At 39.2% G+C, this 10,928-nt stretch overlaps 9 protein-coding genes across 9 annotated transcripts; 5 read left to right on the plus strand and 4 right to left on the minus strand.

Annotated features, from left to right (window-relative positions):
• Positions 1-772: 772 nt before the first annotated feature.
• Positions 773-1,191, plus strand: JH06_4228 (ribosomal protein RPP1; the record flags this gene model as incomplete). Its single annotated transcript, XM_014670178.1, has 3 exons — positions 773-868; positions 900-1,017; positions 1,049-1,191. 3 exons carry the CDS (start codon positions 773-775, stop codon positions 1,189-1,191), a joined length of 357 nt encoding a protein of 118 aa, XP_014525664.1.
• A 125-nt stretch (positions 1,192-1,316) lies between these two features.
• JH06_4229 (hypothetical protein) lies at positions 1,317-1,934 on the plus strand (the record flags this gene model as incomplete). The annotated part of the gene is given in 4 exon segments (XM_014670179.1): positions 1,317-1,446; positions 1,464-1,537; positions 1,581-1,684; positions 1,715-1,934. The coding sequence occupies 4 exon segments, from the start codon at positions 1,317-1,319 to the stop codon at positions 1,932-1,934; spliced, it is 528 nt and encodes a 175-aa protein (XP_014525665.1).
• Positions 1,919-2,782, minus strand: JH06_4230 (glycosyl transferase; the record flags this gene model as incomplete). The annotated part of the gene is made up of 1 exon (XM_014670180.1): positions 1,919-2,782. One exon carries the CDS (start codon positions 2,780-2,782, stop codon positions 1,919-1,921), a length of 864 nt encoding a protein of 287 aa, XP_014525666.1.
• Positions 2,783-2,854: 72 nt separating this feature from the next.
• Positions 2,855-3,478, minus strand: JH06_4231 (hypothetical protein; the record flags this gene model as incomplete). Its single annotated transcript, XM_014670181.1, has 2 exons — positions 2,855-3,397; positions 3,431-3,478. The coding sequence occupies 2 exons, from the start codon at positions 3,476-3,478 to the stop codon at positions 2,855-2,857; spliced, it is 591 nt and encodes a 196-aa protein (XP_014525667.1).
• Positions 3,479-3,697: 219 nt separating this feature from the next.
• Positions 3,698-4,222, minus strand: JH06_4232 (hypothetical protein; the record flags this gene model as incomplete). Its single annotated transcript, XM_014670182.1, has 1 exon — positions 3,698-4,222. The coding sequence occupies one exon, from the start codon at positions 4,220-4,222 to the stop codon at positions 3,698-3,700; it is 525 nt and encodes a 174-aa protein (XP_014525668.1).
• Positions 4,223-4,631: 409 nt separating this feature from the next.
• On the plus strand, positions 4,632-5,878 carry JH06_4233 (tRNA pseudouridine synthase; the record flags this gene model as incomplete). Its single annotated transcript, XM_014670183.1, has 6 exons — positions 4,632-4,670; positions 4,701-5,012; positions 5,042-5,136; positions 5,194-5,277; positions 5,310-5,443; positions 5,475-5,878. The coding sequence occupies 6 exons, from the start codon at positions 4,632-4,634 to the stop codon at positions 5,876-5,878; spliced, it is 1,068 nt and encodes a 355-aa protein (XP_014525669.1).
• A 596-nt stretch (positions 5,879-6,474) lies between these two features.
• JH06_4234 (diaminopimelate decarboxylase) lies at positions 6,475-7,921 on the plus strand (the record flags this gene model as incomplete). Its single annotated transcript, XM_014670184.1, has 4 exons — positions 6,475-6,780; positions 6,810-6,899; positions 6,932-7,255; positions 7,286-7,921. The coding sequence occupies 4 exons, from the start codon at positions 6,475-6,477 to the stop codon at positions 7,919-7,921; spliced, it is 1,356 nt and encodes a 451-aa protein (XP_014525670.1).
• Positions 7,922-8,013: 92 nt separating this feature from the next.
• JH06_4235 (programmed cell death protein) lies at positions 8,014-8,881 on the plus strand (the record flags this gene model as incomplete). Its single annotated transcript, XM_014670185.1, has 6 exons — positions 8,014-8,117; positions 8,146-8,274; positions 8,308-8,415; positions 8,445-8,562; positions 8,636-8,731; positions 8,762-8,881. The coding sequence occupies 6 exons, from the start codon at positions 8,014-8,016 to the stop codon at positions 8,879-8,881; spliced, it is 675 nt and encodes a 224-aa protein (XP_014525671.1).
• A 752-nt stretch (positions 8,882-9,633) lies between these two features.
• On the minus strand, positions 9,634-10,876 carry JH06_4236 (archaeal ribosomal protein S17; the record flags this gene model as incomplete). The annotated part of the gene is made up of 8 exons (XM_014670186.1): positions 9,634-9,719; positions 9,750-9,864; positions 9,895-10,163; positions 10,193-10,250; positions 10,282-10,369; positions 10,451-10,541; positions 10,582-10,661; positions 10,692-10,876. 8 exons carry the CDS (start codon positions 10,874-10,876, stop codon positions 9,634-9,636), a joined length of 972 nt encoding a protein of 323 aa, XP_014525672.1.
• Between the last annotated feature and the right edge of the window lie 52 nt (positions 10,877-10,928).

The raw sequence follows: 10,928 nt of genomic DNA on the forward strand, positions 1-10,928 counted from the left end.
CGAGTGTGACAACCTACGTTTAGAAACAAACCAACAAACCAAGGTACTCTTAGCGGGATTCACAGGAGTAGTACTACATTCATCGTTAAGAAACAATCAATAAACAACAAAAATAGAACAAACAGCATAATCAACTTATTCAAGACTCTTAAAATCCCAATGAAATATTACATACCTGTACTTCACCATCGTAAGTATAGAACAACAACTGGTTGCGTATTTAAGGAGAATGGATGAACAAATGACCGCGGGAATTGCCTGAATTAGTAAAACAGCATCAATTGTCTTTCAAGGATGATAAATCTATGTTCGTTGTCTCCTTTCAGAGTAACAAAGAATACTATTGATTCTGTTGATGGGTAATGATCTTTCGTAGAACAGTGTTGTATCCTATTGGCCTTGATGTTGTAGTGGTCCTTGGTGGATGTAATTTGGCAGAATAGGGTTAGGAAACGAAACTGCAAATATGTAATATCTTATGTGATTACAGACTGAAGAAATGATCAGTGCTTTGTTCTCTTGCTTTCAAGTTATGGGTATGGTTTATGTGATGTACTATTCTGTTGACATAGTTCATTCAGTAGTTCCCTTGATTATCATATTGATTATCACTGCATTCTTTTTGGTTTGTTTTTACCATACACTTTTGTCTGCTAAAGGCTTAAATTGACTAAGTATGTGCTCATGTCTTGAATTGGTACTTTTTTTGTTGGTGAGTTTGAACTCCTTTTGCAAAGCATTTTTCCTAACCCTCCACAGGTGATCACTAATCATGGCTCCCTTTGAAAATATGTCTACTGTTGAGAAGGAGGAACTTGCTATTTCTCTTGCTGCATTGATCTGTGCTGATGCCAAGGTCGAACTTACTGTAACTTGTAGATGATCATTATAATAGATAGAAGGACAATTTGGATAAGTTGGTGAAGGCTTCTGGTAATACTATTGCTCCCTATTGGTCTATGGTGTTTGCCTCGAATTTGGCTGGAAAGGATCTCCTAGATATGATTGCTGCTCCTGGTAATGATTGCTGTATTGGATTCATATTCAGGTGTTGGTGCTGCAGCCCCCGCTGCTGGTACTGCTCCTGCTGCTGAGGAGAAGAAGGAGGAAGAGGCGAAAGAGGAAGAAGAAGAAGAGGACATTGATATGTCTGGAGGTGGTCTCTTCGGTGATGATGATGATGACTGGTAAACATGTCAAAGAGCCATGTTTTTCCTTTTCTGTTTGTTGTTCAGTATGGTCCTTTTGTTTGAAAAGCCCCTAATTCTTTTTTCATGTTCCATTTCTCTTATTCTAGTAGTTACTGATACCATTAAATGCCTTCCAGAGGATCTACGTATGAATGCCTTGTATTTGCACTTAAATCTAGTGTTGATAGCTTCGATCAGACACTTAAGGAGTTGACTCCCTCAGGTTTCCCTATCACAAGCAGTTTTGATAATATGGGTGATTTCATATAATAGAACTGTGTTTTGGATTTGTTGGTCTTTTGACAAGTGCAATTCCAGCCTATTTATTTACTAGTAAGTTCTTCAGCGTCAGCCTCTCTGTATCTCCTGGTTGTCTGATGTGAGTTGTAGTACTATCCTATATTCCTTGGAACTATTGTTATTTGTGCCATTTTACTGGCTACAACATACAACAAACTTGCATTAGATGAGTTTGGACGTGTGATGGAGAGAAAGTGAAGATGTGGAGAGAGTGTGACGTTTAGGAAGCGTTTTGGTGAAGAAGAGAGTGAGCTGTATGGACGAAGAGAAGCAGCTGCCTATTCAATGTTTATTACGAATCTGATCTATGTGGGTTGTGCTGCTCTTTTGTCCTTTGTGATCCTTCCTCGTTTTAATATTGATCTACCTACCTATGTTATCTATGTGGTTGTGTCCATCCTTTCTGGAGTCTTTGCATTCGGTTGTGGCTATGGATTCTTCTGAGTTAACACTTGGGATATGTGTTTATGTGATTGTTTGATAAACTTATTACTTCTTGACAGAGGAACAGTTCTAAATAGTGAATCAAACAAACATATCCAGTTATAACCACGACTTGTCATCATTACAAAATCACTTCCAGCTTTCCGCATTGTTCTAGCCATAACGCTATATGTACTATGGCTTGTTAAGATCAAATAATCACATTGGGCGAGAATTAACATATCGATAACAGCTCGAGAGAACCCATCCGCATCTCGTGCTCCAGTCTTACTATGGCCACGATGATATTCATTCGATGTCACTATCAAATCACCATACTTCTCACGTAACATTGTTTCTGCTTTATCAGCATCAGTTGAAATCAACCACCGTGTATTGTTGATATTCAAGTGATGTTCTTCCATGAATGCCTCTGCTTTATTAGCATAGCGATACACATCATGAGGATGAAGGAAGATATGTGTATCTTTGAATGTCCCTCCACTAGTCCCCATTCGAATATGAAATCCAATAAGGAACATTCCTTTCCAAGGATTCAATACTTCATCAACCTTTTCCTGAATCCATGGTTGAGGTTTCAGTACTTTCGTCAAGAACACTTGTAATGCATCCATTGACAGGTCAGTATAATACTGATCGTACTTACGAGAAGCATCATCTGCATTGATGGGAATACTGTAGTTGATATGGCTGGGATCTACAAATCCCATTCGTGCCAGTTTCAAGATGTAATTGTCATGACGAATGATGTATTGGAGATAGGCGAGAAAACCTGTAACAATGACTCCTTCTGATCGACAGTACAGCCGAGGAGAGAGTTTACGCATCGATTTATCACTTGGTTGCATGTAACTGTAATGACGATTCCAATTGACAAAGCCGTGGGTTGGCCTCTTCGCAACTATTTCATTACAGTATATTCAAAACATACAAGTATAGGTCGAGTTCTGCTCTTTGAAGGAAAATGTGAAATGACGAGTGAACTGAGCATAGTTCAGGAGAAAGGCTCTCTTTGTTAATATCGCATAGAAAAAAGAAGATGAAAGAGCTAGAAGACTATTTCCCAATCCAGTCTCTTTCATTGGGAAATACACAACAACGCGCTTGCTCTTACTTGCTGTTAAGTTATTATGTAGATTAGTGTAAGTTTCCATAAACGAAGATACGTTCCCATTATGATTGAAATATGGATCGTCCAAAGGAATGTCATCCTCAATTGGACCAACAAACAATGGATTCTGACGTTTTGGAGGTGTGGGCTTGGTGTTCGTCTCAGGGGTAGTGGTTGTATTGGGTGTTGTAGGAACAAGAGAAATCTTCTCTGGAACATCTGTAGCCTTGTTTATAATATCCAAATTCGTTCCCATCTGAAATAAATGCTCTGGCTGCACAACAGTCTTTTTTGAAGGAGACTCATGAGATATCTGATCACGCTGTAAATCAACTGCAAACGTCTCAACAATCTAGATCTAACGAATTTGCAACCACACACATACAAAATCACGAGGATCATATGGTTTCTCGACTGTCCGAGAAACCCACATAATTGGTATATGGCTTTGTACTGCACGTTCTGAGTCAATTATATATTCCAAATAACAATATAAGTAGAAACAGAATAACAAGAGATAGAGGACGAACTCCCATGATTGTTTCCTCCACATACATCTCATTTCAACAGATTAATCAAATTGACTCAAATCTGATTACAAGAGAGATGGATTATGATCCTTGTTGATCTGCGAGTGGAAAAACAATTCGGCTCACCTTCTATTGCAGAGAAGTAACAATAATACAGGAGTCAAACAAACAGTACACCATGCCAACTCTTTTGACAAATCCTCAAATCTGGCCTTCTTTGCAGGATAAAAGTACTTTCCAGGAATCTGCTCAGTATCAATCTTCATAGCCTGTTGCCTCAACTCCTCTGTCGGAAGAGCAGCAATTGCTAAATCACGCAAAAATATCTTATCAATCAATCGCTTCTCCGCTGTATGATGGAGATATGCCATTTGTCTTGAATACTCCTTAGCAATCTTTGAATACTCTTCTTGTTGTTCAGGAGTCAATTTGGGAGGTTCATATGTACGCATCTTGTAGTAATGAATCAGAAGAGATTTGAGCTGCTTTTGATCCATCTCAGACTCTGACTTGGATGCCTTTTTCGATTTGGCCTTACTCGCATCCGTCTTAGGTTTCGCTGTGGCGAAAAAGACACAGAATCGGTTTGTCACTTGTGGAATATACACCGAAATTGATTTCGATGATACAGAAATCAAACGATTCATTTACTTGCGAGATAATGATATTGGAGTAAAACCGCGGTTCTCCTCTGTTCTATCTCAAGTGACAAAGAGAGATTCTCTGTGACCAATTCTTGTTTTCTGTAGTTAAGGAGTGTGATATTGTGTCATTAGTAACTTGAAGGAATGGATGGAAGTGAAACGACCAATCTCACTTCCTTTACTGTATCTGCTTCAGATATTCGAATTGTGGATGTAGCAGTTGAATTGGACCATGATTATTCTGTAGAATACACATCCTGGCATGGTAACTCCTCAATCAACAACACAGGTGATACCTTTTATTTTGTCTGATTGATAGGATGTTTTACACTCTCCTCAAACACCTTCTGTGATGAATGCATGTGATGCGGAGGACTGCTTTACTCCTCTTGTATTCTCTCAAAACTCAATTATGTCGCAATCACAGGAACAGATACCAATATATCGATTTGTATGTATTTATCTGAATCTTATGAGATAGCATGAAGAATTGCAGCGGATCTCAAGAACCATTCTTTGTTCTGAACGGATATCTCCTCAACCGTGCCAAGAGCATCTAAAGATTGTATCAACCAAGAGTCGAACGAATGCTTTTGATTCTCTGGACAGTACTCCTTCAAACAGTCGGCGAGTATCTATTGAAGGCAATAAAACCGAAACTTCTTTGCCGAGTCGGTTATCCATCATTGATGGAATCTATCGAAAACTGAAGAAGTACCTCGAACAGGAGATTGCTCGACGCTCTACTACTGAGTTTCTGTCAAGTAGTACTCCAGGAAAGTCTATTCTTTATGTAGGCGTGTTGTTTTTATGTTATTCTAGACTCTGACAACGTGCCCTCCTCTAAAGAAGATTAACCGAAGAGTCAGTTCTCCTACTTTTGATAGTACAGAGGACTTAAAGGCTTCGAAGCGCATGTACTTTTCTTTTTAGTATACCATATTTTTCATTTTTGTTTTTTCTATGATTCCAAGGAATTGTACACGTCTATACTCCTCTCTTGCTCGTATACGGCGAAAGCACAAAGTAGCAATGGTTATTGGATTCTATGGAGGAAAGTAAACTTGCATGACTATTTTTGATGATGTAGGTTTTCTGGAATGCAATGTAACATGCAAAAGACATCAATCGAAGATCAATTGATTCAAGCTCTATATTCATTAGGTAAAATTGAGTTTGCAAATGTATACAAACCGTCAAAGTTTGATTGGGAACGTTGCTCTCGTTTGTCTCGCTTTTATTGGTTTAGAAATAGGAACTGACAAAGGTGTTAGTGCAATGAAGATTGTTGTTACTGGAAAGATGCTCGATTATGAAGACGAGTTTGGAGATGACTTACATAGTCCACTGTCGGTAGACCGTCTTAATGCGATTCTTCCTGATGATATCCGTGTGTTTAGTTGTAAGGGAAAGGATATCAAGTCATTTGAAGATGTTCGTATCAGTAATCATTTTAATCCCCATCTGAATACGTTTTCGCGACAGTACTCATATTTATTGCCAGTAACAGACTTGAAACGGCTTGGAGTGGATCTGGATCGAATTCTCTTTGAGAAGAGTCTTCAGGTGTTTCAGGGAACCCATTATATGAAGAATTACTCAGGTTCAATTCGACATTGGAACAAATCTCTCCGTCAATTCTATGTTCGAACGATGTAAGTTTTGACAAAGTATCGTGATTTAGTAACTCCATTGACGTTGAATCGGTCCATCTGAACCAGAAGGAGTTCTGGAATGTGACTTTGAATGGAAATAGTTTCTTATATCACCAAATTCGAAAGATGATTGGTGCCTCTATTGCTACGAGTTGTGGTTCATGGTCGTTTGAGTATCTTCAGAAATGTCCTTCTTGCTCTTCGTTTTCATAACTAGCATTTGAATCGAGTGGAATTCAAGTTCCTCTGGCTCCTAGTACTCCTCTTGCTTTGAGATCCATTACTTTTCGAAGCGATAAACATGTCTATTTAGATCAGAGCGAACTTGAACAAGCAGTAAGTTGTGGAAAACACAGAAAGAATGAGAATCCAAACAAGTTTTATGACAATCTTCTTCTATTGAATAACGAGGAGAATCAACAAGTAGTGTTATCTATACGTTTTTATAGTGTTAGAGTGAGAAGTTTTTTAACTCGTACATCTTCCCTCGCATGGTCCAAGATATTTCACTGGATCAAAAGGAGTTTGATCATTTTGTGTCAAGTCTACACTTAGGTTTACAGTATTATTAACTTGTTTCTTGAGCATTGTTTTTTGTGAATGGAGTATACAAACCAATTTGGAGAACGGTGCAGTACGGAGCGAGTCTTACAGTATCTTCTCCAATCAGGATTGCTGGGGAAAGAGAATCCCTGTGGTTTGTTCATTAGTCGTGATGTTCTCATGTCCAATATAAACGAAATTAAGAGTGCTTTTCCTGAACCATTCTTTAGTCATCGGTATGCTGTCAAAGCAAATCCTATCAAGGAACTGCTGAGAATTGTGAAAGAAAACGGATTTGGATGTGAATGTGCTTCCTTTGGAGAAGTTTACAATGCACTGAGCTCTGGAATGGAAGAAAAGGATGTTTGTTTGGTTCTTTGAATTGATTATAGATCGTTTATGATTCTCCTTTGAAACTGGAAAAGGACCTCCGATTCTGTTTCGAACGAGGCATCCACATCAACTTCGACAATATGCAGGAAGTACTTTCTCACATTTCCGCTTATGTTTGTAGATGGAGATGGGATACGAGTTGTATTGCACCATGAAGGAGCAAGGACAGGTCAAGGAGGGTCATATTGGTCTTCGAATCAATAGTCAGTATGGCTCTGGAGCAATTGAAGCTACCTCTACTGCGACTCCGACTTCAAAGTTTGGATTGCCTCTGAAAGACACGGATTTTGATGAACTCGTTTCCATGTTTCGAAAGTGGCCAGCACTGGATGCCCTCCACAGTCATGTAGGGTCTCAAGGAGTTGATCTTCACTTGATGGTGGGAGGTGTGAAGTGCATTGTGGATTTAGCAGATCGGATTAATCATATCCTTGGACGCAAACAAGTATTTCTCCTAGCTAATTATGACGAATAGATTACGGTCCTGGATATCGGAGGAGGTCTTCCTGTGGACTACAAACACGACGAATCTAATCAGATTTCGTTGGAATATTCGCGACATCTCCGACAAGAAGTTCCACGTCTCTTCTCTGGAGATTTCATCGTAGTTACGGAAATGGGTCGTGCAGTGGTTGCAACTAGTGGATGGTTCGTCAGCCGAATTGAGTACACGAAAATCGCTAGTGGACGTTTGATTGGTATTACACATGCTGGCGGGAACATGTTCGTTCGTGAAGTGTATATGGGAAGTACTTGGTTCCATCCTATTACTGTTTATGATGGTTCGGGATGCAGGAAGACAGCCGATGTGAAGTGTGTTGATCTTGCAGGTCCTTTGTGTTTTTCAGGAGATCTTATTGCTAAAGGACTTGATTTACCTTCGTTCCAACAGGGAGACTACCTTGTTTATCACCATACAGCTGCATACTCGATTGGAATGTATTCAATGTACAACTCAATTGCAACACCCCCTGTGTATTTGTACTCTGTTGCAAAGGAAACAAACGAGGTAACTGTAAAGCTGATTAAGCGGGAAGAAAGTGTTGAGCAAATAACTACCTTTTGGGATTTCTTTCTTTCTTGTTTTGAAAATTCAATTCCTCGATACTGATGAGTTAATAAGTATAGTGAATCCAACTCTTGATAATTAATATTACAAGTCATAACTAAACATTTGTTCATGCCAATAACAATTCCAACGAAATGAATTCAAATAGCACTATTCACGTTAACTGCCCGTCATGCCATGCACTGTTGGAAATCCCATCCCACGTTCGTAACTTTCAAGTATACCATGAACCGATTCTGTTATTTGTAGTGTCCCGTATGTACTAGAACAGCTGCTCTGAGTACTCAATCATGCAACGGGATTCATCCATTAGATCCTACTCCTTCCCAAGCTAGTCAAACAAGCATTGCAAACAATGCTTATGCTCTTTTTCAGATGGTAGACATCAACAAGAAGTACTTAATGACAATTAAATGGATTAGTTTTAGTGGCTTCTTGGATTGTCAGGAACTTCAAGCTGCACTGTCATCGGGAGGGATTTCATTCTCTCTCCAGACCGTGAATATTCTATTGGCAAAGCATGACCGTGAACGGAAGTAGTTATACTTTCGTATGTTAATTGTAGTGGTCAACTCGGTTTTGAAGAGTTTAAGTCGCTTCTTGATGAAGTATGGAAGTGGAAGGTTGAATTTGGGTATGACTTTGAGTCTAGAATGCTTTTGATTACTTTGATACCGATAAAAGTGGTGCTATTGACTTCCAGGAATTACAAGAAGCATTAGTTCAGATAGGGTATGAAATGGTGGGGAGTTTTAGAATAGGATTCAATTGTCTCCTAGTACTTTCCAAACTGTATTTTTTTCTTCGGATATCGATCGTTCAGGATCAATTCAACTTGATCAGTTTATTAAAGTGAGTCTACGAGATACGAATAAGGAGTAGCTCGTTACTGAACTTCAGTTGGGCCAAATTCGCTTTAACGCTCTTGATACACAAAAGGCAAATAAGATTGAGCTTACATATGACGCGTTCATCGATCTTCTTTTCTCCATCCGATCCTAATAGTTGTGTGATATTGATGGTGTTATTTCCAAACATACGATAGTACAGCAATCGGACTCTGAACGATCTGGTTTCCCATATGTATATCGGATGGCTTCTTTATCCGATCGAAATCCTCAATCTCCTTCAGTAAATCATTCTCATCGAAAATATGGTTATCCATACTCCGTAGACCACGGACTTCATTGGAGGAGAACAAACGATAGAAGTAATAAGCAAGAACTGCGGAAAGACCCTTACGATCAGTGATTCGTAGAAAACTTACGTATATCACTGCACCACATACAATAATAACAACACCATAGATTGCAGAGAAGATAAAACACTGATTGAAGTTGTAGGCTACTTGACAATGATCTTCACGCATCAGAATTAAATACATACCAACAACAATACTACTAATTAACCAAGGAGAAGATAGTTACTTTGCAATCATTTCACAGATACAGATAAGAACTAACTACAAGTTAATTTATGATTTAAGTATTACGAAGCGCACTTCCTTCCATCGAAAGTTGTAGGCAGCAAAGAATAACTCCAAACTGAATAGCATTGTTACTAGACCGATAAACATAAGGACGTCCATGTGGATAAATACCATTTCGATAGACGAAAATAACTAATCCAATCAGTCCCTTCAATAACCATTTACCACACCAAGTGAAGATCCAATCATCAAGAGTGCATTGCTCGGCAATTGTTTCTGCAAGGATCGATCAACAAGGTTCATAGAAACAAAACAATGTCAGAAATTACAAAACTAATCTTTTCTTTAATGCAAGTCCAAGAGCCATATAATACACAAGTAATTCAATTCCATATTTCTTTGTCGAAAGATCTATCGCTTACAATATACACAATTTACTACCTCGTATTGTAGACTCAAAACGATCCAATGGGACCGAGAAAACCTCAATAACCTCATCCTCTTCCAAATGCAGTTTTACATTCTCTGGGAAATTTTCCTCCTGATCTAGATTTATCTAGATGTAAATGAAACGAACAGAACCAACCAGGACAGGGATCAAACAAAGTGACTCTGATCCAGTTCCAGAGCATACAGGGAGCAATGGGGCAGAATAACTATCAAGAAGTTTCCCTGTATATCCAGTTTCTTCTTTCAGTTCCCGTAAGGCAGCTTGTTCTTTCGATTCATTAGCATCGATTAATCCTCCAGGAAATTCGATACAGTAACAGTTAACAGGAGGTCGATAGATCTTCTCCAAAAGGACCTCTTTCGTTTTTCTCGATGGTGAATAAAGGATTGGAAGAATGTTTACACCTACATCGAAGAAAGTAACGGTCACTTACCATCAAGACACCGAATATCATGGTCACCCTTGTTGATTCGTTCAACAATCTCATAGCTCTATATTATATCCAATTATCCTTCCACTTACCCGAATCTGTGTTTGACCTGGAAGACGATATTGTTTAATCCCCATCTTCAAGAATCGGCCTTGATATTTCCAGTCCGTATGTAACGAACTCATCTTCAGAAGATAATTGTACTCAGGTAACAAACAACTCAATAACCACCGACAAAATGACAACACTTCATCTTAGAACATACGGAACTGCTTGCGGATGTTGGAGAGACCCTTGGACTTCTGAGACTCGTGATCAATGACGTTGAATCTCACAGTCTTCGACAGAGGTCCTACAGGTCACTTTCCCTACACTCTCTCACCTGCACTGACCAATCGTCACGATATCTCCCTCCTTCACATCGAAACAAGGAGAGCAGTGAGCAGGAATGTTGCGATGTCTCTTTTCATAACTAGGCATCACTTGAACACCTCAATCTTACCGTCTGTACTTCTTAACATAACGGAGATAGTCACGACGGACAATGATGGTGCGCTCCATCTTGGTGGAAATCACCAGACCCTTCAGAATAGCTCCACGAATGGTAACAGAGGAAGTGAAAGGACACTTCTTATCAATATACTTTCCGTGAATAGCAGCCTCAGGGGTCTTGATGCCCAGACCCATATCAGCGTACCAACGCTGATTGGCCTTCTTACCAAGGAGATGGACCTTGCGG

The sequence above is a fragment of the Blastocystis sp. subtype 4 genome (assembly GCF_000743755.1).
Source record: "Blastocystis sp. subtype 4 strain WR1 chromosome Unknown seqid_0316, whole genome shotgun sequence".
In the NCBI taxonomy this organism is placed as follows: Eukaryota; class Bigyra; order Opalinata; family Blastocystidae; genus Blastocystis; species Blastocystis sp. subtype 4.